The sequence below is a fragment of the Macaca nemestrina genome, chromosome 1, assembly GCF_043159975.1.
Source record: "Macaca nemestrina isolate mMacNem1 chromosome 1, mMacNem.hap1, whole genome shotgun sequence".
NCBI lineage: Eukaryota > Metazoa > Chordata > Mammalia > Primates > Cercopithecidae > Macaca > Macaca nemestrina.
Genome location: NC_092125.1, coordinates 66,361,007 through 66,388,417, shown reverse-complemented (window position 1 = coordinate 66,388,417; position 27,411 = coordinate 66,361,007). Strand labels below are relative to the sequence as shown.

At 47.7% G+C, this 27,411-nt stretch overlaps 1 protein-coding gene and 1 long non-coding RNA gene across 3 annotated transcripts in view; one reads left to right on the top strand and one right to left on the bottom strand.

The window, feature by feature from the left end:
• Positions 1-27,411, top strand: part of LOC105484884 (plexin A2) — a 217,468-nt gene that overhangs the window by 17,821 nt on the left and 172,236 nt on the right. The window contains exons 2-3 of the mRNA XM_011746981.3: positions 8,010-9,277; positions 15,589-15,771. Of these exons, the coding sequence (XP_011745283.2) occupies positions 8,045-9,277; positions 15,589-15,771 (1,416 nt within the window). The 5' untranslated portion in view covers positions 8,010-8,044. The remainder of the gene's footprint in view (positions 1-8,009; positions 9,278-15,588; positions 15,772-27,411) is intronic.
• Positions 81-27,411, bottom strand: LOC105484883 (uncharacterized). Of its 2 annotated transcripts, none has more exons than XR_011613535.1 (6): positions 27,284-27,411; positions 13,091-13,226; positions 9,032-9,377; positions 4,401-4,596; positions 1,086-1,347; positions 81-285 (listed from the first exon to the last, which is right to left on the bottom strand). It is a non-coding gene; the product is annotated as an uncharacterized lncRNA (long non-coding RNA). The 2 variants fall into 2 exon arrangements; XR_011613534.1 differs by lacking the exon at positions 27,284-27,411 and adding an exon at positions 22,407-22,755 and having other exon boundaries at positions 13,091-13,230.

Below are 27,411 nucleotides of genomic sequence, written 5' to 3'. Positions count from 1 at the left end.
TGCCTTTCTCCTCCCTGCTGTATTAGTTTGCCAGGGTTGCTGTAACAAAGTATCACAGACCAGGTGGCTTAAGCAACAGAAATTCATTTTCTCCAGGTTCGGAAACTGGGAAGTCAGAGATGAGGATATGAGGATGTCGGCAGAGTTGATTCCTTCTGATGGCTGTGAGGGAAGGAGCTGTTCCAGCCCTCTCTTCTGAGCTTGTTGATGGTCAGATGAGGATGTGGATGTCTCTTTACATCAGCTGGCCTCTGTGGGTGTCTGTCTCAGGCTCCACATTTCCCCCTTTTTATAAGGACACCAGATCATACTGAATTAGAACCTACCCTAGTGACCTCATCTTAACCTGATTACCTCTATAGAGACCCTGTCTCAGGGAGGGTGCTGTGGCTCATGCCTGTAATCCCAGCACTTTGGGAGGCCAAGGCTAGAGGATCACTTGAGCCCAGGAGTTCAAGACCAGCCTGGCCAGCATGGTGAAACCTCATCTCTACAAAAAAAAAAAAAAAAAAATTAAAAATTAACCAGGCATAGCCATGTGCCTGTGGCCCCACAGATCCCTGTGGTTCCTAACGCTGATGTGGGAGGATGGTTTGAGTCTGGGAGGTGGAGGCTGCAGGGAGCTGAGATCGTGCCACTGCACTCCAGCCTGGGAGACAGAGCGAGACCCCGTCTAAAAAACCCAAACCAAAACAATAGTAACAAAATATGCTGTCTCAAATAAGAACACATTTTGAGGTACTTAGGGTTAGGCTTCAACACAGGAATTTTCAGGGGACACAATTCAGCCTTTAACTCAATCCCCTGCTTTCTTGCTAATACCCAGCCCCTGCACTTGTGCCTCGTTACCCTGCCTCTGTCCCCCATTGCAGAGATGGATGGTCCCTCACTGTCACACACGTATGTAAGATCCAAGGGCCTTGTCCAAAGCTGAGAGCCACACACAGCTCCCTTCTCACAGTCCCTGCTGCCTCACCGCCTCAAGTATGGGTTCTTTCCTCTTTACTGATTGGGACTGTGAGAGCGTGCCCAAATTTCCATCTCTTACTCCTTGGTTATTGGAGTGTGGACGTAGTTTATCCCACCTGTGAAAGGAATCGCGTCTATGAAGACAAACAGGAGATCCACCTTCTTATAGTAAGAGAGGGTGACTGGGTAGAAATTGTCACCCAAATTTGTCTTGACACCTCCTCGAGGGGCCATACTGCCATCTGTGTCACCTTCTCGGAGAAGGCTGCCAAGGGTGCATGCAGGCAAAGATCTGTTTTCCTCCACTCTCTCCTCTCACCTTCCTTCTCCACTCTGGGGCACGGTATAGCCACTTCGCTTCACATAACCGCACAGAGTCTAGGGAAAAAATGACATTCGATTAATGAAGCAAATGCAGCTGGTACAGAAGTGACATCTAAATTGTTCCTTTGGTCCCGTTATTTTCCGTAGGAAATTCTTTCTCTCCTCACCCCCCCCCCCCTTTTCCCTTTAAATCGCGTGCATAAAATACGCTAATAACAATCTTCAGTGTCTGTGCATGAGTGACAGCTGAAATAAGAAAAAGACTAATCGTACCTCCTGCAGCCCTGTCACATGGAGATTAAATGAGTCTCTCCCCACCCTCTCCCTGTTCCCCATCCCCTCGCCCCCACTCTCTCCTCTCTTGGTTCTCAATGAGAATCATGGGCATTTGAATAATAATATTATAGACGCCATCAGGGTGACAGTGGGGAAAAAATCAGCTCAAACCCATGATTATTCCTTCACTCTAATAATTATTTAAATACCAGATAACTCCTTTCACTCTAATTGAGGCCTTTCAGCTGTCGGCATTACCCGGGGCTTTCGCGTTCGCCCTCTCGCTCACCTTGTGCTACCCAACGTGCCTGGACTACCTCTAAGGTCGGTGTTAGGCAGAGCGACGCTTAGAATGCTTGCACATACAGCTGCACAAGGATATGAAGACAAGTCCTTGAGTAGCATTCCACCCACAGGGACAAGATGGGGCCTCAGACTCTCACATTTAGACAATTTTATTCTCATAGAAATTTTGAACCAAAAGGAGCCTTCTGAGACCATTGGGACCAATTCCCTGCCTCTAGGTAAACTTATTCCTAGGCAGCTTCCAGGAAAATTCGACATCAGAAAATTTCACAATCTCCTTGGCAGGATGCTCTTGAGATCCTCTCTAGACAGAATGTCCCCCTTAATATCTAACTTTAGTCCCTTCTGCTGTAGCTCTAACTCTTTGGGAAGAAGGAGCTTTCTGTGCATAGACTAAATCTGACCTGTCCATGGGGTTGTGGCACAGGACACCATAGCTCCCAAGTTGCAGCCTAGGTGATGGTCCTCAGTGTGACATTTGCCTGGGCCTGCCTGGGCCTAGAGGAGGACAGAAGCAATCATTCTCCCCAAGGGGGAAAGGAGCCATTCAGTCATGTGTCTTTCATTCGTTCTGCCCCTTAATCTGCCCCTCTTTGAATCTGCCCTGAGCACCACCTCGTTGTCCAGGCCCAATGCCACACTCACTTCTGCATATCATGGGGCTACCATCAAAGGCATCTACTTTCCCCAAAACAGGACAGCCTGAAGGCAAAATGTAACTAACTCCCAGGACCCTTCCACCTGCAACAGAGGAAGTGCCTGTCTTTTTGTCACAAGGTCTGGGTTGTGACTGCAGCCTGTTTCTGACTCATTTTGAGTCAGCCTGGTCAATTTGTTTCCTTTCTGTGGGCTGTGGTGTCTTTCATATTAAAAAAAAAAAAAAACAAAAAACTAGTGAGTTGGAATAATCTTATAATCTCCCTCAGCATTCATCCAAAGTTCCTGCTTTAAAGGCACTACTCATTAGAAGGAAGAGCTGAAGGAGAAGACGGACTCCTCTCCACCATGGGAAAGGAAGGAGGCTAAGTGACTTCCATGAACAGCTGCTAACTTCCCTGAATTCACAGCCCTCATTTTCATGCTCATCTTTTCCCTACCACCATCTGGCTCCTCAGGGTGCGTGAGCCCCCTAGTAGGTGCAGCAGTAATAGTAGGCACCCTTTACTGTTATTGTTATGAAAACTATCAGCTCCAGGATGGTGCTGGAGGTGATGATGATGTTGATGACAGGGTTGTTAGGAATGAAGTTAGTGGCAATGGTGGAGCTACAGATGGGCCCACAGGTATGAGACCTACTAACATGAACTTTGACTCAATTTAGCAAAATCGTATTTCGAATCTAAATTCTCTTTCCACCAGCTCCTTTTGCTATAAGGGGAAGCCAAGTGGAAACATAGAGGCATGTGCACCCAGATCTCCTGAAAGGAGCAACAGGAGAGGGTAGCAGGGAGGAGAGAATCCTCCGCTGAGCTGAACTGGAAACGCCTGGTTGTCATTTCTTCCCTGCTTTGCCACTGACGCCTGCAGCAGCTGATCAGGAAGGTATCAGATGCCTTCACTAGCTGTCACTAACACCTGCCTCCTGAATCCTGATCGGGGAGATGGTGTCATCAGGCCCTCCACATAAAATATTCAGTGGCACTTGCTTCCCAAAGAGGCAAGCGTGGCCTCTCCTTGGCATCAGGAACACTCCGAGTTACATGTCCTGGGAGACTCTGTTGTTTGGGCAAGAGTCCCAGAGCAGCATTCCCTGGCTTGAGACTTGGAGTAGGAGAGAGGGAAACTGGTAGAACAGAGACTAGGCAACTTTTGGCTCTTGAGAATGCATGTGACAAGTGACTTCATGCACTAGACAGAGAGGGATGTGACAGAAAGAAGAAAGCATCATTATTAAGAGAAAACTCCTGAGGTTGACACTAGCAGAAAATTGGGGATAGGAGGAAGTGCTACTGGGTATGCAAAGTCATAGGCATGTTTGTTTATCAGTGTCTACCAAACTGAGGATGGGAAATTCATTCTAAGACAGATGGGATGGATGGAGGTGAGGAGCTGGAAATAATGACAAATAAATTGCTAATAACAAAGGCTAATGTATCTTGAACACTTAAGATGGCCAGGAACTGTTCTAAGTGCTTGATATGTATTAACTGATTTCATTGTAATAATACTATGAGGTAGCTACTAGTACTAACCCTATTTTATATGGATAGTTAGATAACATCATAGAATGGCTAAGTACCTTGACCAAGTATACACAGCTATAGGCTCCATTTGTATCCAGGCACCTAAGTTCAGAGCTCATGCATTTAACTATTATAACACACTGCCTCTCACCAGAGGCACAAAGGTGGGCTCCCTCCCTCCTTACTCAGAATGTGGATAGGAAGCCTGATCTTTGCCCACTGGGCTCTGCTTGGAACAGCTACTTAGTCACATCAATTTGGCATAGAAAGATGAAGGCTCTCAACGTGCCCTTGAAGTCAGCTGTCTTTATGAAGGCCACACTCCCAAGGTGGGGTGCAAACCTCCTTTCACTGCAGGAGACTGTGCCTCCTCTTGACTCCAGTGTCCAATGACAGCTGTTCCCAGGTGGGCGGTCCCTGAGCCCTGTGAGATGAATTCACTTGACTGGTTACCAGGAGCGGCTTATCCCGAAGCAGATGCTGATTGAGGGTGAGAGGAAAATAGCCCAGCTGGAGTGGTCTGTTTAGAACTCCTGGCCTGAAAAATAAAAAATTAAAAATTAAAAAAGCTCCTGGCCTAATCAACATCTCCAGGTTGGAGTGAAAAACCTCAGTTGCTATTGGAATCACAGACTCTGGGAACTGAAGGAACCAAGCTTCAAGGCAGCATTTTATCTGAAAAAAGAAATCTTATAGGTTGACTCATTCAAGTACCTTTTGTTTTAAGATCAAAAAATAGGCTCATGGAAATGCGAGACTGGTCTAAAGTGGGTGACACTATAATTCATGAGTCACACAGGCAGAATGTGAACCCAGGGTTCCTGAGACTCCCACCTTTCTTCCTGCCCTGTGACCTCATGCCTTATAGACATCAGGAAAGTTTTTTCATTCTCAGTCTAACTCTCAGGATCCTGTGTTTCCACCAGCCTTCCTGCAGTCTGCAGAGAGGCTACATTGGGACTTGTGCAGTAGTATGATGAGAAGATCACCTTGGATCTATTTCTTTCCGCTTGCCACATACTTCCAGACTTCCCAGCTCTGTCACTGGGTCGGGGAGGCCTAGAGATCAAAGGCCCACCCACAATGTTCATCTCATTGTGAATGGGACAGGAAGAATATAAGCAAAAAGAGAAGTCAAGAGCTATGGCGGGATTTCTGAAGTGCCATCTCCTGTGGAGTCTTCAAAGATAATAACAGGCCAGGTGCGGGGGCTCACACCTGTAATCTGAGCACTTTGGGAGGCCGAGGTGGGTGGATCATGAGGTCAGGAGATTGAGAGCAGTGTGACCAACATGGTGAAACCCTGTCTCTACTAAACACACACACACACACACACAAAATTAGCCAGGCATGGTAGCGCATGCCTGTAGTCCCATCTACTCTGGAGGCTGAGGCAGGAGAATCTCTTGAACCAGGGAGGCGGAGGCCTCAATGAGCCGAGATCACGCCACTGCACTCCAGCCTGGGCGATAGAGCAAGACTCCGTCTCAATAGTAATAATAATAATAATAATAATAATAATAATAACAAAAACTAACACAAGTTAAGTGCTCACTGTCTGCCTGCAACCATGCTAAGAGGTTGGTTTCTATATTGTCTCATTTACTGTCATGACAACTTGAAAGGTACATACTGTAGTTATTCCCATTCTACCAGAAAGGGACATGAGACTTAACTTGCCCCGAATCCCAAATTTGTTGCCGAATTCTGTCTAACAACAACATAAGCCACTCACTATTCAAACTGTGTCTTGGGAGGGTACCAAGCAGGGAGGTGAGGTGGCTAATCTTAACTGTATACCATGTCCTTCCATGTTATCTCTGCTACCAGGACCCCCTTCCTTCCCTCGTGGCTCCTCGAGGAGGAACCGCTCTCCACCTGGAACCCAAAGAGCTTTTCTTCCCAGAGACAAGGGTGTGCAGAGAATAGCCTCTTGCAATTCCCCGTCCAGCTGGAGAATTTAAGGATTCTGTTATTTCCTTTCCACAGCTCCTCTTCAGGAATTCACGTCCTGCTACCGGCCTCAGGACATAGCTAAAAATAACCTCTGGTTTCCAAACTGAAAGCTCTGTCTGTTGGGAGGCTTTGCCGGTGTGCGCCTGGGGCCGGAAGGGCTGTGTCAGAGTAACTGAGGTCAGCCTGAATCGCATGCCTCTGTTGCTTTCCCCTTTCCAAGGAAGCCCAGGGCCTCATGAGTCACCCCGAACACTCCAGGGGAGTCAGGTTGGAGGAGGGAGTCACGTGGGACCTGCTGTGGCACCATGGTGGCTGCCAGGCCGAGGATGCAGAACTGAACAAGAGTAAGGGTCATTCCTAAAGAAACTCTAGGGGATTCTCTAAGTGGTGCCTGTTCTAATTATAACCCCATCCAGCCAGAATGGGGAGTTGAGGGAGAAAGGCCTCTCCTAAGCTGCCTTGGAGCAAATTCTCTATCCTTCGGGTGTTCCCATCCCTGCCTCCTTATGTGCCCAGAGTTCTGTCTGGACTTGCCTGAGAAGGTTGCTGGATGATCTGTCCAGATGAGAAAAGCTTTCTCTGCGTGACAGCTTGCTGCCTTCTCCTCCTGGTGCCACAGTCACTTCCCACTTTCCCTCTCCATAAGTCAGGACAGTACCGTGATAGTGATGGAACAGGCCCTGCTCTCTGACCTCCAGGTCCTGCTCACTGACCTCCAGGCTGTCCTCTCTGACTTCCTGCCCCTGGCCCAGCCTGCCCCTGGCTACAGGCTGTCCTCAGGAGCCCCACCTTGCCTCTCTGGGCAGCTTCCTTGGAACAGGGAAGAGTAAGCACCAAGGCTCTGGAAGTGGAGGAGCCTTAAAGCCTAGGAGTCAGGAGGCAGGGGGAAATGTAAAGGAGTCAGGGCTAGAGACTGGGCTTTGAGCATGGCCCACTACGGCCCACGGGTGATTTCATGGATGCTGAAACAGTCAGGAAGCCCCAGCAGTGCCTGAAATGAGACTGAACCTCACTTCACCCTTTGCTGCTCGTCACATTCTCCCAAACCTGGTACCCCTGCCCCAGGTGGCTGAAGCTGAACTCAGCTAGCCAGTACTCCCTAGCAAGGAGACTGGTTCTCTATGTGTCCTGGCTCCCCATGTGCTCTGCCTGCAGAGAGGCAGAGGTTGAAGCAATTTCCTGAGGACCTGGCTGCCTGGCAGCAGCTGGGTGTCTACCTTGAGAAGGATGGGGGGATCTCAGGAGATCTGCCTATCACCCAAGGGCTTTTCAGGCTCTGGAATGGCACATGTGGGAATCCCAGTCTTGTTGGCTACAACATATTTCCCTTTCCTGACAAGTTCTAACAGCTAGTGATCCGGGTTCTTCTTGCTAGAGAAGAAAGGGCTGAGGTCAGAGAGGGGCACTCTCACTCAGGGTGACCAGCTCCTCGCCTCTCTGTGGACAACAGAGCATGAGAAAGTAAAGAGATGTAGTGGAGTGAGGTGATCAAAGTCTAAAATAGGAAGGAATTTTGTGTGCAATATCAGACTCTGGGAGCAGTTGACCTGGAGAGCCTGGGGGAGGGCCTGCCTAACAAGCTTTCAAAAAACAGGCGCGATTTCCACTGGACTGGGATAAGACGTGCCGGTTGAGTGGGGAAGACTGGCTTTAGTCCTGACATCGGATTGACTGTCTGGGTGAACTTCAACAGCCTTTTAACCTCTCTGAGAGATGAAAACGATGGCTTCAGAGGCCAGAAATAGAGATGCTTTGTAAAATAAAATTTTTTTAAAAAGCAAGTATTCTATAGCGTAAAGGCTAGGGACCAAAATAGATAACAGGATTCCCTGAACATCCCTAAGAGGGAGAAAGTATGTTAAAAATAGAAAAACCAAAATTCAGAAGAAAGAGACTCACAGAGCTAAACCAGGATGGGGACCCTGGGTCAGGCCAGCCACTTCGCTCCTCCTGGAACTTATTTTTGGTCTGACCACTCTGCCTTGTGTTTTGCAGAATCATGTGAGGGCCAACCAGGGAAGGTGGAGCAGATGAGCACACACAGGAGCCGTCTCCTCACCGCCGTCCCTCTCAGCATGGAACAGAGGCGGCCCTGGTCCCGGGCCCCGGAGGTGGACAGTCGCTCTGTGGTCCTGCTCTCAGTGGTCTGGGTGCTGCTGGCCCCCACAGCAGCTGGCATGCCTCAGTTCAGCACCTTCCACTCTGAGAATCGTGACTGGACCTTCAACCACTTGACCGTCCACCGAGGGACGGGGGCCGTCTATGTGGGGGCCATCAACCGGGTCTACAAGCTGACGGGCAACCTGACCATCCAGGTGGCTCATAAGACAGGGCCAGAAGAGGACAACAAGTCTTGTTACCCGCCCCTCATCGTGCAGCCCTGCAGCGAAGTGCTCACCCTCACCAACAATGTCAACAAGCTGCTCATCATTGACTACTCTGAGAACCGTCTGCTGGCCTGTGGGAGCCTCTACCAGGGGGTCTGCAAGCTGCTGCGGCTGGATGACCTCTTCATCCTGGTGGAGCCGTCCCACAAGAAGGAGCACTACCTGTCCAGCGTCAACAAGACGGGCACCATGTATGGGGTGATTGTGCGCTCCGAGGGTGAGGACGGCAAGCTCTTCATCGGCACGGCCGTTGATGGGAAGCAGGATTACTTCCCGACCCTGTCCAGCCGGAAGCTGCCCCGAGACCCTGAGTCCTCAGCCATGCTCGACTATGAGCTACACAGCGATTTTGTCTCCTCTCTCATCAAGATCCCTTCAGACACCCTGGCTCTGGTCTCCCACTTTGACATCTTCTACATCTATGGCTTTGCTAGTGGGGGCTTTGTCTACTTTCTCACTGTCCAGCCCGAGACCCCCGAGGGTGTGGCCATCAACTCCGCTGGAGACCTCTTCTACACCTCACGCATCGTGCGGCTCTGCAAGGATGACCCCAAGTTCCATTCATATGTGTCCCTGCCCTTCGGCTGCACCCGGGCCGGGGTGGAATACCGCCTCCTGCAGGCTGCTTACCTGGCCAAGCCTGGGGACTCGCTGGCCCAGGCCTTCAATATCACCAGCCGGGATGATGTACTCTTCGCCATCTTCTCCAAAGGGCAGAAGCAGTATCACCACCCGCCCGATGACTCTGCCCTGTGTGCCTTCCCCATCCGGGCCATCAACTTGCAGATCAAGGAGCGCCTGCAGTCCTGCTACCAGGGCGAGGGCAACCTGGAGCTCAACTGGCTGCTGGGGAAGGACGTCCAGTGCACCAAGGCGGTAAGGAGGCACGCACCTCGCTCTGCTCCTGCTCTGTGACACAGGTTCCAACCTTCCTGTCCATGCCCTGGGGCACACCTGCTCCCACACCACCACGGGCCTGAAATGAAAGAGGTTTTCAGACTCAGGTTATCAGGTGGTAACCAATAACGCAGGGTCTTACGTACACCAGATACTTGGGATATGTGTGTTGATTTGTTATCATTTCAAATACATGTATTGAGTGCCTACATCACACCAGCTGCTACTGTAAATGCTGCAGGCTTCAGCTATGAACCATACAGCCCTACAAAGCTCACTGCCCTCAGGGAGATAACGTGCCAGCTGGGTGAGACAAATGAACACATAATATATGTTAGTTTGCCAAATGGGGATAATGGCTGTAGAGAAAAATAAACAGGGAAGGGGAAGAGGCAGTAGCTGACAGGACTGACTCACTGAGAAAGTGGTGTCTAAGCAAAGACTGAGGATGAGAAGAAAGGGAGTCATGCAGGTGTCCAGAGAAAGCATTCCACAGAGAGAGAAAGGGTGAGGAGAATGTGCAAAGAATTCAGGGCATGCCTGGAGTGTCTGAGGAACAGTAAGGAGGCCACTGCAGCCAGATCAGAGTATGTGAGAGAAAGAGCAGCAGGTGATGGGGTCCATCAGAAGTAATGGGGGCCAGGTCATGTACACACAGAGCCATAGACCATTGTGGTTCCTAGTGAGGGAGTCAAGTGGAGATTGGAAATCTAAGTCAGAGGAGAGGGAAAGGAGTCTGGCTTGACCAATTGATGGAAAACTGGAGAAGAATCAAGAGTGTGGACAAAGGCAAAAGAGGAGGGGATGAAAAGCTGAGAATCCAGATCTGAGGAAAGCAGAGACAAGAAAATCAATGGCAAGCACTGCCCTGTCAGAGGCTCATGGTGCTGTCATCAAAGTATTCACGATCCACTCTTCCTTCCATCATTTATCCAGCCATCCAACCATCCATTCATTTATCCACCCATCCCTCCTCCATCCATCCCCTTTCCTTCCCTCCTTTTATTCTCCTATCCATCTATCCCTCCCTCCTCCTTAGCTCTCTCCCCCATGCATCTCTCTATCCATCCATCCATCCTTCCATCCATCCATCCATCCATCCATTCAGCCATTTACCCATCCCTCCATTCATCTGCCCCTGATCCTTCCCTTCATTCTTTCCTGCATCCCTTCATCCATCTATCTCTTTATCCACTCATCCTTCTTTTTTTCTCCCTTAATCTATGCCTCTATCTTTATCTATCCATCATCCATTTGTCTATCTAGCCCTCCATCTATCCATTCATCCCTCTCTTTATTCATCCACCATCATCCATCTACCCATCCCTCCATTCATTTACAAATAGTATTGAAGATCTTCTGAATGCCTGGCACTGTACTAGGCACTGGGGATGCAAACATAAAAAGACATGATTGGCTGGGCGCGGTGGCTCACACCTATAATCCCAGCACTTTGGGAGGCTAAGGCGGGCAGATTGCTTGAGCTCAGGAGTTTGATACCAGCCTAGGAAACATGAAAAAACTCCATCTCTACAAAAAATCCAAAAATTAGCCCGGTGTGGTGATGTGCACCTGTAGTCCCAGCTACTCTGGAAGCCGGAGCATGGGAGGTGGAGGTTGCAGTGAGCCTAGATCATGCTACTATATATACTCCAACCTGGGTGACAGAGTAAGACCCTGTCTCAGAAAAAAAAAAAAAGAAAGACATGGTCACTACTCTCACAGATCTTATAATCTAGTAGGAGAGAGAGACACACACAGAGAGAGATACAGAGAGAGAGAGAGAGAGAGAGAGAGAGAGAGAGACAGCTGGCAACATAATGTAGCGGCTAAGAGTTTGAGCTTCTGAGACAAAAGCCAGACTTCAAGTTCCATCTGCGTTTCTTCCTCCCTTCTTCAGAAGCACCTTATCATCTCTATATTCTCATCTGTGAGATGGGAATGATAATGCCTAGCTCATGGGATGATCAGATGAGATAATACATGGAGAGATTTGCACCATGCCTGGAAATGTTAGGTTTATCATTACACAGGGAGTTAACAGGGAGTGTGAGAAGTGCAAAAGTAGGTTTCTTATACACAGTGCTGAGGGCTCTGGATCTGCAGCCTAGAAAAAAATATATGAGACCAAGGGGCCCATATGGCTACTGAGTACTCTAAATTGAAGGTGCTTGCCATTGGGACCAAACACTAGTACTTGAAGCAAGAAAACATCATTCCAAGGCTACACTTCTATTCCTGTCATCATTTGCTTGGTGTGGTAGAAGAGTCATGGTTAAGGCTTTGAAGTAAAACAGATGGGGATTAAAAATCAGTCCTACCACTTACTACTTGTGTGACTTTGGCAAGTTATGTACCTGATCTGAGTTGTAAGTTTTTCGTCTTTAAAATAGAGATAATATTATCTTCTTTTGATGGTTAGTATGAGGATCAAATGGAAAATTTATGTAAAGTGCTTAGCACAATACCTGGAACATAATAAGCATTCAATAAATGGGCAGCTATGATTATTAATATTAATCACAGTAGTAAAGAGCCAGATATTTTCTGAGTTATCTTACTGTTGTAAAATGAGGAAGCTGGACTAGATAGTGTCTAGTTTTTTGTTTGTTTGTTTGTTTTTACACCAAAATTATATGGCCACTGGCCTTAACTAATAGGGAGAAGTGGAGAGGAAATGTAACCCTCTGTAAGGGTTAAACGCTTGCAGAGTCCAGCCTAGTTCCCATAACCCAGTGGGGGCCTTGTCAGGAGGAAACTGCTGATTCCTGCCTGCTTCTGAGCAAGAGGAAAGAGGAAGATGACACTCTTCTCTGCTCCAGCGCAGAGAGACAAGCCTGGGCTAGTTACAAAAGGACAGGAAAGGCACTGGGAGAGAGGTGACAGTGAATGGGGCTGGGACCTTAGAGTGGAGAGCCCCTTGCCTCCACCCCTTCAGCACCACACCCTTCTGGTGCAGGGGCTGCAAGAGGAATGGCCCCTTAAAGATCCCGACAGTCCAAAGGACCAAGACCCGGGGACCCAGAAATATTTTGGTGGCCTTAGAGGGGAATAAGGATAAATGAAAGAAGCTGTGGTCCCAGAGCTTGATTTTAACATGACTCTGGAATAACATGGAAATCTTAGATCAAAAATTTGAGCTCTGATCCCAGAAAAGGGAGAAAGAAGGGGGCTATCACTCATTGAATAGCAGCTATGTCCTAAAGGTTAAGCTTGGCAATTTAAGTGTTATCTCACTTGTTCCTCACAATGACCCCATAAAGCAAGAGTTATCACCCCCATTTTACAGATAAAAAAAACAAAGGCTCACAAAGACTAAGCAAGTTGCTCAGATCTCCACAGCTATAAGTGATAAAGTGGGGATTTGAATTTAGTTGGTCTATATTACTTCTTAGTCCAGGCTCTTTCTATGTAGCCCTTCTGTTTCCAAGGAAAGCCATACACAAAGCTCTCAACCATTGGAGCAAAAGTAAAGGCACATCAGGTGTTTGGAAATATCTGACAATATATTGAAAAAGAACTTGAAGAGAAAAGAAATTCTAACCAATCCTAATGGCTTAGGCTGAGAATAAATCTTTTTTTTTTTTAATAGTTCTGGAGATTCTAGAATCAATAAGATGGTAGCAAATTCCAGAATTACTAGGTTTTTGCTTCTGTGTCATTTCTCAAAAGCTGACTTGGGTTATGCCTCTGCCCAGACTCTGTGGCCTTACCAGCCCTGCAGAAAGTGGGAAAGAAATGGAAGCCATGAAATTAAGGACTTCTAGAGCTCAAAGGAAGCTTGACAATTACCTGGTCCAATACTTTTACTTTACAGATGAGAAAACTGAGGCTGAGACAGGGTACATGACATATGAAGGTCACACAGCTGGTTTCAGTAGAGAAAGGACTAAAATCTGGATCACTTTCTTCTTAGCCAGAGCAGTAGCTGCCTGGAGTGTAGGGATGAGATGAGGAAGAGAAGTACAAAATGTAAAATGTGTAGCTGATAACCCTGACCAGCCTTTCTAGGGAGCTAGAATTCCCATGGTTGGCTCCAGTGATGTGCTGGTAAATATTAAATAACTGGCTCTATGCAGGCAGGGGAGGGAAAGGAAAGCTGTGGTTTGTAGCCCCTGCCAATTGCCATGGTATAAATACACCTATCCTGGCTGATTTCAAGCATCATGGGATGTCACTTAATGCACAGTTATCCCCTGTGAGCTGGCTTCAGCACACCACAGCTTCACTCCCTTCCAGAGAAACTCATTCCTTCTGCTCTGTGAGGCTCCATATTATCCCACGTTCAAAAGTCATCTTAACCTAAAAATTTGTTTTCTTTCCTGAAGAATATACACACACGAGTGCAGCACCATCATTCCTACCAGTAGCAGGAGCAGCAGCTCTCTACAAAACACTACGGAACCACAAAAAATGAGCCTCTGCTCCCTTTGGGACTGAGAAGAGAAAGGAAGGGAAGTCCTTGGTTTAAAAAAAAAAAAAATCACATGCCATAACTTATAAACCAATTATTCCAAAGAAATGAGGCTGTCAACGAGTGATGATGTGTCAGCCTGCTCTTCCCTGGTGAGGGTGAGAGGAGGCTGAAGGGAGCAGGGGGGCAGGCTGCTCTGCTGCTTTCTATGATTCCTACGACAGCCATTTCCTTCCTCCTCTGGGATGCCTTCGCAGACCCAGAAGGAACAGCTGCCACAGGACGTGGGGCTCTTTCTGGCCCAGAGCCTGCAGCCTTTGCCACAGGATTCCACATTGTGCCATTAACTGGGGCATGTCAGAGCATCCATGCTGGCCCAGCCCCGTGCTGAGCACTGTGTACAGAATGCAAACCCCTCAGCAGCCCCTGCCTCAGGAAGCATTACAGTCTTTGTCTTTCATTCTTTTTTAGATGAGAGACCTAAGATCTTGAGATCTTAGAAATCATCAATTTAACGTTACCTTCAACAGCCCTACAGGAGGACCCTACTGGTCCAAGTTTTCACAACCCGTTAGTGGCAGAACAGGGAATAGGATCAAGATCTTCCTACTTTCCTTCCAGCAATTCTTTTTTTTTTTTTTTTTTTTTTTGAGACGGAGTCTGTTGCCCAGGTTGGAGTGCAGTGGCACGATCTCAGCTCACTGCAACCTCCGCCTCCCGGGTTTCACGAAATTCTCCTGCCTCACCCTCCCGAATAGCTGGGATTATAGGCACACACCACCACGCCCGGCTAATTTTTTGTATTTTTGGTAGAGACAGGGTTTCACTATGTTGGCCAGACTGGTCTCAAACTCCTGACCTCATGATCTACCTGCCTCAGCCTCCTAAAGTGCTGGGATTACAGGCGTGAGCCACCGTGCCTGGCCACAGTTTTTTTTTTTTCACTTGCTCAAGGTGATCTTTCAAATGTGCTCCGGTCACTCCTGACAGACATATTATGGAGCCACACCACCACTCTCCTTAAAGGCTGGAAATACAAAGGACACCACCTCCAGAATTCTCTCTTAATTATATTTACCCAAACATTGTTGAAGATCTATAATGCACAATAGTGGAAATAGCTGGACAACTTAACACAAATCTTTTGCATGCATTATTTCATTTGTTCCTTCACGGTTCTATCAAAAAGGTGGGCAGGTATTATTCCAAAGGAAGAAACTGAGGCATATGTAGATTAACTTTTCCAAAGTGTAAGGTACTGTCCAATATTGTTATGACACTTCTGATCTCTTTCCAGTATGGAAAGATAGTAGGGAGCTAGAATTCCCATGGTTGGCTCCAGTGAGGTGCTGGTAAATATTAAACAACTGGATAGTTGAATGGCCTAAAATTTCTTATGCCCAAAGGGAGACCCTACAGCCCAAGAAACAAACAAGAAACCCTCTCTGGGCTGGTAGAAGTCCTGTAATGTTGCCTTTAGACTGATTATCCACTGAAGGAACTCTTGTCTGAAATAGAAAGATCCCCACAGAATGCCATGGTCCTGAGGGACATTAAAATAAATAGAAAGTGAGTTCAGGCACTTAGCTTGACAAATTGATCCTGGTTCTCCTGGCAGAAAGGTAGATGCAGGTGACTCCAGGTGAGTGGAAGGTTGCTGCCTGTTCTTTCATCTGGCTTCATGAGAACCAACATGGAATTTGTGTGTAAGCTGGTGAGAAGATTTTGTCTGCAGCATGTGTTAGGGCCCCTGAACTCCCACGTCTGCCTCTCTGAGGCCTGGCGTCCTAAGACTGGAAGTTGGGGATATGGGTTGTGTAGAGACTCCACCAGGCCTCCACTGTTACTCACCCCAATTCCTTCCCCTTTCCTCCAGCCTGTCCCCATCGACGATAACTTCTGTGGACTGGACATCAATCAGCCACTGGGAGGCTCAACTCCAGTGGAGGGCCTGACCCTGTACACCACCAGCCGGGACCGCATGACCTCTGTGGCCTCCTACGTTTACAACGGCTACAGCGTGGTTTTTGTGGGGACTAAGAGTGGCAAGCTGAAAAAGGTAAGAGTCTAGGAGCTTACATGCCCCAATGCCATTCAGCTCCACCGTAGAAAGTCCCTCTTGGAAGGTAGCTATTGGTGGAGATTTAACTACAGGCAACTTTATTTTCTTGGGGAACGAAGGTGAAATGGGGAGGTAAGAAGGGGTTAATTTTGTGACTTAGCTTCTAACTACTTCCTCCAGCCATCAGTCATTGAGTATGTAAGGAATGCAAGCATGTTTCAATATTTCCCAAACTTTAAGAAAAAACTTTAAGAAGGTACATCCATCTGCAAAGGCAAAAAAAAAAAAAAAAAAAAATTGCTCTTCATTCCCAAATCAAGCAAAACTAAGTTTTTGGTTACGTACATTATAAATCTCCAACATCACAAACCCCTCCCTAGGACCTGTCAAGTTGATTATACTGGTCTTTGTTGAATTCAGAGAAGTTGGTTGAAGCAGATTACTGGTCCCAATTCTAAGACCTGGGGCAAACGGTGGGTGCTGCTCTCTGATGGTATATGATGCCTGAAGAAAACGCCATTCTCCAGTCTTTCCTTTTCCTGCAATCACAGTCTCTTCCCTTCCCAGCTCCCCACCCAGATGTGAGCTGCCAGGTGGAAGTAGACATTTTACCTTGTGCCTCCTTGGGCACTTCTGCCAGCTGGAGGGCACAGGCTGTCTGGGGCTGGCAGCATGGGAGGCCTCTTGTGCAGCAAGCTGAAGCCAACAGCTTGTGCCTACTTGTCTAGTGCCTAGGGTGCAGAGAGGGTGCACAATCTGGTTCATTATATGGGATTAGAGCAGCCACATTCTTTCCGGTCTCAGCTAATCCCCTTTTCCCATGCTTACCCTCCTGCCACCTTTCCCTGGTCCCAGCACCTGTGGATCAAGGAACATGCAAGACCTCACTGCCTCTCACCCTTTGATGTTGACATCACCCTGGAGCTCTTTCCTTATAATCCATTTAGAGCCTTGGGAGGGATGCTGTTTGGAAATGTGGAAGGAGGGTAACCTGGAGTGAGCCCAAGGAAGAATTTCCATGTTCTGCTTGTTCTGAATTACTGCCAGGGGAGGTGAGAAGAACTGGTCTGGGTTCACCTAGCAGTGCTAAACCCTCCAGGCTTCTTCTGGTTCCCATGATACCAAAGACATTTAACCATTTCCTCACTTGCTGTAGAGGTTCCTACATGTTCCTCTTTTGTGCCCTCCACTCTGCCTGGGACTAGAGACCCTAGGTTGGCTTTTCGGCACATGGAAGAGAGAAAGAATGTGGTCCTTGTGTTTGCTTTTTCAAAGTGGGAAGGGAAGGAGTTGCTCTGTGAAATTCTGCTAAGATTTAAAAGTGGCTTCTACCAGGAAGCAGTTTGGCTTGGAACCCTGAGGCTAGTTACTTCCCTGCTCAGCCAGGGTCACCACATCCAGTTGGACAAATTGTGCCTGGCCTAGGGGGATTGTGTTAAGGAGCCTAGTGGGAGTTGAAATCCAGCCTGAGCTCTCCCTGTCACATGATGTACCCTGTGGTATAAACATCTGCCCAGTGGGCCTTCTCTTACTAAGTCATCTGCCCATAGGGACCACCTTTTCCTAAATGGCACACAGGCTCTCTAAGGGCCAGCAGAAGCCACACAGGCTGGTGTGAGCACCTTTCCCCCACCTTCAGTCACTGCTCCAGGTCATGTGTGTCATTCTGTCTCCTTGATTCTCTTCAAAGTTCCATGAAAGGCAGGGGTCATGCTTTTTGGACTGTTCCCTTCTTCCCCTTTAATCACCTCACCAAGTGTTCACTCATGGGATAGGCTTCAAAACTGCTTTGAAAAATAGAACCATTCTTTAAGGAACCTTAGAGAGTGCCTGGCCCAATACTCTCATTATTTGACAGGGAAACTGAGGTCCAGAGAAGAAAATTGACTTGCCCAAGCATAGAGATCTAAGACAAGTTGCTTCTTGCCTTGACACCCAATTTGGCACCATTTTTACTTAAAGAAGCAGCTCTAGAGCCCAGGGAGGGAGACTGAGAACGATCTTCAGGTCCAGGCTTGCTACAGAGGTCAGCTAGGGGCTAGTGCGTTCACTCTCTTCAGATCTAGATGTGAATTAAGGAATCAGTGTATAATGAATGGATGGATGAGAAGTGAATAAAGGAAAAGGGACCCAACCAGACACAAAGGGACCTTGAGTTGCCTTTCCCATATCTCCATGCATCGCGCACAGCACACACGAGGGGCTGCTTGGCATCTTTCCAAGTCACACACCTGAGTTGGCCAAGTTCTCCTGGCCTTATTGAAACCCTGACGGACAAGTTGCTGTGGAGACAAGTCAGCAGGTTCAAGGGCAAAGCTGGGGGCGTGGTTACCCACAGCTTGTTCTGACCTGTAAGTTGGCTGCTTCTTCTCACTCTTTGCTTGGCCTTTCTTTGGCAGTTTCTATGAGCTCATGACACCCCTCCTTCCTCCTCTGTGCCGCTCACCCTTCTCTCCCACCCACGCTGCTTTGAGGTACTTGACATTCATATCCAGGCCCCTGCTGGCCTCCCATCTACCAGCTTACTTGTTCCCACCCCTCTCCAGAGAAATAACCCATGAAGAATTTATGGAATGTCCCCAGGAAACCCTACTATGGTCCAGGCCCCATAGCTCTTTCAACACAGGAAGGAAAATAAAGAAAAAAATAGCTAAGAGTTTGGAAAGGGAAGGGAAGGCGGGTGCGTCAGAACTACTCACTTCTCCCGGCGTCTGTCAGGCTGTCCAGCCCTCATCTACTGTGGCCTGTAGAAACAGGATGTCCCTGTATATGGAAGTTTAGAGGAAGCAGAGACTTGCTAGAAGCGATAGGACCACAGGGCACTCTTATGTGCTGTGTCACATAGCTGCTTATACACTGCTGCCTGCAAGATGCATAGAGAGCACCCTAGACAAGACCACTGCCTTCTGAGCTACAAACAAGTGGAAGGAACAGACAGAATAAGGTTAAGTCCCCAAAACCTGTATGTGAGGATGGGTGCGGTGGCTCACGCCTGTAATCCCAGCACTTTGGGAGGCCAAGGCAGGTGGATCAGCTGTGGTCAGGAGCTCGAGACCAGCCTGGCCAACATGGTGAAACCTCGTCTCTACTAAAAATACAAAAATTAGCTGGGCATGGTGGCACCTGCCTGTAGTCCCACCCCCTCGGGAGGCTGAGAGGGGAGAATCACTTGAACCCAGGAGATGGAGGTTACAGTGAGCCAAGATCATGCTACTGCACTCCAGCCTGGGCAACAGAGTGAGACTCCATCTCAAAAACAAAACAAAACAAAACAAAACAACAACAACAAAAAAACAGGAGTTTGAGACCAGACTGACCAATGTGGTGAAATCCTGTCTCTACTAAAACTCTGAAAATTAGCTGGGCGTGGTGGCACACACCTATAATCCCAGCTACTCAGGAGGCTGAGGCAGGAGAATTGCTTGAACCTGGGAGGTGGAGGTTGCAGTGAGCCTAGACCGTGCCACTGTACTCTAGCCTGGGTGACAGGGCAAGACTCTGTCCCCCCTCTCCCCCTAAAAAAACTATATGTGCAATGTTTGCATAAGCTAAGGGTCAGTGCATCACAGGTGATAAGAAGACATGCAAAGATTCACCATAAGGGTGGAATAATTCAAACAAAACAGCAACTGTAGTGTGATCAGTCTGCAAGGCTTTACTGAAAAGGAAGATTACCAGGGTCTGCTTATAGACTAGATGAGACAGATGAAGTGATGAGTTGAGGGAGAGAAGGGCATGCTAGACCTTGGGTGCCACACTGAGAAGGTACAAAGCACATGCAATGAAGGTCCAACATGCAGAGGAGTTTGGAAGACTTGGACAGATAAGAGGGGAGGGAGAGCCCCTGTGAGACTTTAAGCCCTAAGGAGATCAAGCGAAAAGGATCTTGGGATTTTAGTGAACCGTGAGGTTGACATGAGCCAACTGTGTGATATATTGCTTTAACAAAGTTAGTCTTCATCATGATAATAGAAGAACAGCTTCTGTGTCATGAGACATAGTGACTCCACTTTACCTTGAAGATAACATCACAAGAGGGTGTTAAGCAAACTCAAGTGCCAGATAAATAAGAGCTGAACGGATGTGGGAATCATGCTATGTGAAGGGGAAAAGAGTGAATAAAGCAGGACATAGAACAGCTGTCTTTAGATAACATAATTTACTGAGCACTTATTATATGTCACATGCTATTGAAGAGCTTTATATCTGTTAACTCATTTACTCTTTTACTCTATGAGGTAGGTGCTATCACCTCCATTTTAAAGATGAGGAAATGGAGGCCAAGAAACATTAAAAAATAATAATAAAGCCACACAGTAAATAAAATGGCAGAGCTAGGACTAGAACTGTGATTATCTGGTTTTACAATCTGCCGGCTTATCCATTAAGCTATGGAAGATGAATTAGGCTTATTCAGTGTGACCCCAGAGGAAAGAATAGGGCCATTGGGTAGGCGTTACAGCACAGCAACTTTCCCCTTCATATAGGGAAAATGTTTTTTACGGCCAGACTGTCCCAGGATGGAAAGAGCTGACTCAGGAGGGAATGAGGTCCTAGTCAGTGGAAATATGCAAGCAGAGACTGGATGGTCACCAACCAGGGGTGCTGCCAAGGGGACCCCTGCATCAGATCTCACGGTCTTTTCAATGATGCTGCCACTATTTCTCTGGCTCTGTCAGCAAAGCATGTGAAGAAGGAGTATGGGCTGAGGCAGAGAAGAGGAGCAGAAAAAGGAAGACCAAGGACCCCTGGGTGTGGACTTTGGAATAAGGCTGGTTTTGAGTCTGCCCTCAGAGTAGCAGAAAGCCCCTCAGGGTCAGGTGGGAGGGGCTCGGCACAGACATGGCAAAGCCTGGCCAGGATGATGAGGACAGGCAGTCCTGGGGCCAGATGTAGGGGAGGGAAAAGCAGGTTATCCTGGGGCCCGGGTCCAGTTCCTCATGACAGCATCCCTCCTGGTTAAGAATAGGCAGTGAGAGTCCAGATGATACAGACTGAGTGCGAACACCAAAGCAGATGGAGGAAGAGTGGCAACAGGAACTGGAAACTCATTTTACATGATTTTCCAGGTTTCAGGGCAGAGACAGGTGGCAAATCAAGCTCATGTCATGGGGCAAAAGAGGGAGGATGTCAAGCTGAGCAAGTGAAAGATGCCAGGACAATGGAAGGAAGGACTATCTTGGGTTCAGGGTGAAGTTCCTTTGGTTTCTTCCTTCCATTTGCAGCTGCTAAACTGCCACCTCAGCCCAGGTTTCACATCCCTGCAGGGCTCCTCACAGAAGCTGGAGGGTAGTGTTTTTCTGGGGCTCTCTAGCCTCTCAGTCCCAGGGACCTTAAACAACAGCAGATGCTGCTGGCTCTCTTCTCCATCCCCATCAGAAACCTCTTTTGCTGCTCAAGCATTGCTACATGTCCTTTACCCTGTCCCTTCAACCACTGTGCATGGCACCCTCCTAGACCCCACAGCATCTGGCAAGGGAGCAGCTGCTAAGGTGTCTGCCTCCCTTGAGATTCATAGATCCTTGAGGGCAGGGACCTTCCTTTTCACGTTCATCACCCCATCCCCACTGCCAGATACACATTAGGTGCTCATGAAAGTGATCTCAAATGTATTGGGTGCCTGTTCTATGCTAGACATCTATTTGTACTAATTGAAATAGAATCAGACACCAACAGTGACTCCTGTTGATGTGGCTGGTTGCAAAGAGGAAGGTATGATGTGTTGGGTAGGTCGATGCCGGGAGGAGGAGGGTTGGCATGGCAGTGGCATGAGAAGTAAAGGAAACAGGACAACTTCTGGTGGGTAACAGGAAAGGAGTTTGTTTTCTGGTTAACAACATCTGGAAGAGGGTGGGGTGGTAATCTCAGAAATGTTGGCTAGAAGAAGGGGACAGCATTTACACTGTTGCCTGGAGGGCCCCAGAATAGTACAGACAGCCATCTGCTTCACCTGGATCAGATGCAGGCTTGTGTATAGCAGGGAAGCAGGCAAGAATGCCCAGGGAACCACTGCTTCCTCCACCAGTCTCTGTCTGTATGACTCCTGGGATGTTTTTGCAAATCCCCAGAGACTTTCCAAGCTCTGGGGAGGGCCCCAGCCTATTCTGGCACTACCTTCTTTCCCATTAGCTAATGGTGGCCGATGAAATGCCTGTGAAATTCTTAAAGGAAAATTCTTTCTGCCTCTCCCTAAGGGACATACCAACCCAAGGTCTCCAGTCCCTGGCCCACAGGAAGCCCTGACGTCCCAATTCTATTCTTCTCTTTGTAATCACACAAACGATTTACTAAGCAAAGCCAGGAAAACTGTGAGCTTCTTGCAGTAGCAGCTTAGGCGTTGGAAAGAATCCATCAGGAGCACCAAAGTATTAACTCTCCTCAGCCCTGGGGTTAGTACTCAGTTATTCGATAACACTGACTGTTTATAAGATACGTTTCCATGGTTCTTTTCATCTTCCTCAAATATTTCAACTGAGGGTACTGATCACCACTGCATTTTTACCCCATTTTACAGATGTAGGAAACTGAGCTGTAGCAATACTAAATGTCTTGCCCAAGGTTATATGCTCACCCCCACCCTCCAATGCCAATATTGACATTGGCGTTTAGACTTTCTCCCCAAACACACTAACCTGTTACTTGGCTCCTCTCGTGGGGTGGAGTTGCCTTGGCGGACGGAAGGCCAAGTTGGATGAAAAGCTGAGAAACATGCCTTTCTCTCTGTGCCAGCCCCACCAAACAATAGCCACTCATTCCTCTGAGTGGAAATGATTCACTTGTCTCTCTGTATGAACCCTTGATTGAGTAAACAGCCGGAGCTGCAGGTCCACATCTAAGAGACTTAGTGGCTCTCCTGGGACCTGAGACCGCCCATCCGATACCCTAACTCTCCCAGGTGTCTCAGCAATGCTGGACACTGGGGTGGTGGGGAGTAGAGACCCTCTCCCCTTCCTCAGAGCCTGCACGGAAGGGGTGGGGTGGTGGTTCAGGGAGCTCACCACCACATCCCTCGTAATGAGTTTGGCTCCCTGCCCGGGCTCCTGCCGCCAAGCTTGCTGTTTGTTTTGTTGTTTTATAGGCCTCTTGGGTCCCCAGAACTGGTCTTCTGAAAGCTGGGAAAGGCTGCATTTGGTTGGCACAAGAAAGGGGCATATTTACAGAATGCCCCACTCCCACCCCCCTCGACACACACACTCCGGCCAGCACATCTCCTTGCTTGACCATGGCAGGTGTAGACAGGCGATGTCGGCTCTACCCAGAGCCCCAGCAGACCCCAGGGAAGGAGGTCCTGATCTCCCAGAGTCATTCTGAAAGGGGAGAAACTAAAGACTCTTTATTTTTTGTACTTTTTTGTGTAGTTTCTAATATACTTCAATCTTGGACGATTCTTGTATGAGGCATCAGGCTGTGTATTCAGCTGGCTGTTTTGCAGTCTTAACAGTGAGCTCCTGCAGCTCAGGGCTTTATTGCAGAGCAGGTGAAACACAGAAAACTGTGTTTTGGGGACAGGGGGGATGGGCGTAATGATTCAAGCTTGCAGAATCCAGGTGACCTAAATAGGCTAGGCAAAATTTTCAAGAGGCCAAGGTGCTGGTGTTTACAGAGGTCCTGTCTTTAGGAAAATACAGACTCTTCTATGCCATTAATCCTTGCCTGTCTGTGGATTTGGAACATGGACATAGATCTCTGAGTTGGAAGGGACTTACAAAGACCACCTGGTCCACTCTCCTACCTTCAAGTAGGGACCAATTTGCATAACAAAGAGTATAGGGGCTTAGGAGAGATCCAGTCCTGACTCCATCCTACTAGCTGTGTGACCTCTGAGCTTTAATTTCCTCAATGTAAAATGAGGACAAGTCTGGTACCTGCATCATAAGATTACAGTAAGGATTAAATGACATAATTCATTATTGACCTGATATTTATTGAATATGTACTGTGTGCCAGGAGCTTGGTATAAAGCAGTAGAAAACAAAACTGTCAAAAATGCCTGCCGTGCTCAGGTATGGTGGCTCACACCTGTAATCCCAGCACTTTGGGAGGCCGAGGCGATCTCATCACCTGAGGTCAGGAGTTCGAGACCATCCTGGCCAACATGGTGAAACTCCATCTCTACTAAAAATACAAAAATTATCTTGACATGGTGGTGTGTGCCTGTAATCTCAGCTACTCAGGAGGCTGAGGTGGGGGAATCGCTTGAACTTAGGAGGCAGAGGTTGCAGTGAGCCCAGATTGCGTCACTGCACTCCAGGCTGGGGGACAGAGAGAGACTCCATCTCAAAAAGAAAAAAAAAAATGCTTGCCCTGATGGAAATTATATCTTAATGTGGGAAGTCAGACAAACTAACATAAGTAAGCATAATATATAGTATGTTTAGTGGGTGATAAGTGCTAAGGAAAAAATAGATTACAAAGAAATAATTCATGGAAAGGATAGAGTGCAGAGCTTGGGCACATGGGCATATGTGCACTTAAATATTGCTACAATTGTGGCTTAACTTGTGAACCTCTACTTTTTTTTTTTCCTGTGGAGTGGGGTAGTAATAAACACTTTGCATATTTGTTGTAAGGATTAAATAAAATCATGTGTAAAAAGTGCTTAATGTAGTGCTTGGCATGAAAGTGCTTTCTATTATTACTGCTATCTTTGAGGCTTCCCCCAAACCCCACTTCTTCCCTGGCTCCTTGGGGTAGTGAAGCTGTCAGATCAGGCTCCTTTTCAGTGACATGTTTGCAAGGTCAGATGGAGGAAGAGAATCCTGTCCCCTACTCCTAGCCCTGAGTCATGGGAAAAAATACTTAGAAAACGGGACCAGCTGAGCCGAACTAATCTAATCCTGCTGGACTTTGGCATCCAGTTGCATTAGTCACCAGTGAGAGGTTTCACAGTCTCATATCACCAAACAATATGTACTGACCCCCTCCCCAGGGTGGGGCTGAAGGAAGTGTCAGTTGCCCAGTTGCAGTTTCGCAGAATTAACTAAAACAGGCCCATTCTCCCCCTTTGCATGTCTCCACACCAACCACAATATCCTGTGCTGCACAGCTCTGCCTTGGATGAACTGTGTGACCTGAGGGGACCTCAGTTTACTCATCTGGGTCACCCATGCCTGCCTGGCAAGATTGCTATGCCTATCAGACATGGAGGATACATAACATCTAACACAGATCTTGACGTAGTAGATGCTTAATAAATGGCAGTCATTGCTGCTACCATCTCTGTTACTGCTAGAGTGACTCCTCCTGCTAGTATTACTACTACCACTCCTGTACTATTACCATGTTTTTCTGCCACAGTCCCAAATTCTCTTTGATTCTATTAGTTCATTAATCCCATCTAATTTTCAGATGATCAAGAAGGATTGGAGGCCAGGCGCCGTGGCTCACGCCTGTAATCCCAGCACTTTGGGAGGCCAAGGCAGGCAGATTGCCTGAGGTCAGGAGTTCGAGACCAGCCTGGCCAGCATGGTGAAACCTCATCTATACTAAAAACACAAAAACAAATTAGCCAGGCCTGGTGGTGGGCGCCTGTAATCCCAGCTACTTGGGAAGCTGAGGCAGGAGAATCGCTTGAACCCGGGAGGTGGAGGTTGTAGGGAGCCGAGATCATGCCACTGCAAACCAGCTTAGGTCACAGAGCAAGACCGGTCTCAAAAAAAAGAAAAGAAGGATTGGGATATTTCATTACTCTGTTGCAGATGGTGATTCTGAAATTCAGAGATTATGGACTAACTTGGGGTTGACTTGTAAATCAAGGGAAGATGTGGAAGTTGGAACCAGAATGACAAATACTTCAGGGTGGAGATGGGCCCAGCATATACCTAAGTCACTTGTGTAGCCCAAGATGATCAAGCTAAGAGCTTATGGCTACTTTAACATCTCTTTCCTTCTTGCTAACATGTGCCCCTCTGTCCAGGGAAGCAGGAAATATATGGAGATGAATGTGGTGAAAATGAATCTGGAGCTCTGGCCTTCTGAGTCTCTTCCTGTGGTTCTACCCTTCTCCTGGCCTCAGCCTCCAGAAGGGTTTCTAGCTCCAAGGCAGGAAAGAGGTTCAGGAGCTGGTGCCATTGGGTTGTCCCAATCAGCCATCCCTGTCCTGGTTTCTATGGCAAAGGTTGAGTGTCCCCAGCTAATCTGGAAGGAGAAATGGCATCAACAGGCTTTAATAACAAATCTGGAATTCCCACGCTTGACAATTCAGGGGAAGAGGCTGAGGAATTGGGGTTAAGGCCCCCAGAGGATAAGATTGAAACTATCAAGCAAGATCAAGAGTCTTCCCTTGAATGTGTATCATAGACTTCGTAGCCGGAGGGGACCTCAGGAAACTGATCTGGTCACTGACTTTGGACAAGTAAGATGTGTATTGTTCTATTTTATGAATGAGAAAGCTGAGGCCTAGAAAGGTGGAGTGATCTGCGGAAACTCACCCAGGTTCTTCCCGCAGAGGCAAGAACAGAACCCAGGTTTTTGAATTCCAATTTTTGGGCCCTTCTCGATATTATTTTAAAGGACATTTTCTTTTCTTTTCTTTTTCTTTTCTTTTTTTTTTTTTTTTTTTTTTTTTTGAGACAGAGTCTTGCTCTGTCGCCAGGCTGGAGCGTGGCATGATCTTGGTTCACTACAACCTCTGACTGCCTCATTCAAGCGATTCTCCTGACTCAGCCTCCCAAGTTGCTCGGATTACAGGCACGCGCTACCACGCCCAGTTAATTTTTGTATTTTTAGTAGAACGGGGTTTCACCATGTTGGCCAGGACGGTCTTGATCTCCTGACCTCATGATCTGCCCACCTTGGCCTCCCAAAGTGCTGGGATTACAGGCATGAGCCACTGCGCCCGGCCTGAAGAACATTCTGCGCAGAACATCAGACTGACCTCGGCCTCTTTAGCATGCAGGCATTTTCTATGCAGAGCTTAAAATTGATCTAGGGATTTTTTCCCTGGAGCAAGAGTCCAGCTGAGCTTCGCGTACCAGGCCTGACCATACAACCTTGATCTATGGTGACCGGCAACCCTGAGCCCTCACTCCACATGGTAAGTCTTGGGAATCTTACCAGAACCTGCCCAGCAGGGAGACCTACTTAACTTCTTGCCTCAGAGCTAAGAAGTTTTGACAAATCAGAAGAACACTGAATTGGGACCCTCAAGTCTTACATGTTAGTCCTCTCTCTAGGAATGCCACATTTTTGGATGGGGATAGGCATAAGGGATCCACTATAAATTAAGCACTTACTGTATGCTAAGCCCTGGGCTAAGTGTTTTGTTTTGTTTCAGTTAAACCTCATTAACCCTGGAAATTGTAAAAATCATTAGTCTTATTTCCATTTACATATAACAAGCTGAGGCTCAACAAAATAAGTAACTTGGCAGAGTCACACTGCTACTAATTGGAGAGCTGGGATTTGAATCCAGAGCTCTCTGACTCCAGATCTGTGCTTTTAACCACTAGCTTTTTAGCATTCAATTGAACTTCTCTACGCTTCCGTTCGTCCACTCATAGCCTACCACTTGCCTGATGGAGAGCTGCAAGAAGATGCATGAGAGGAGGGGGAAGGGCCACCTCTTTGCACTCTTTTGAGTGAAGGTGCCCTGGAAACTCGGGACATGGCAGCTGTCACCTTGGCACACGCTGTCTT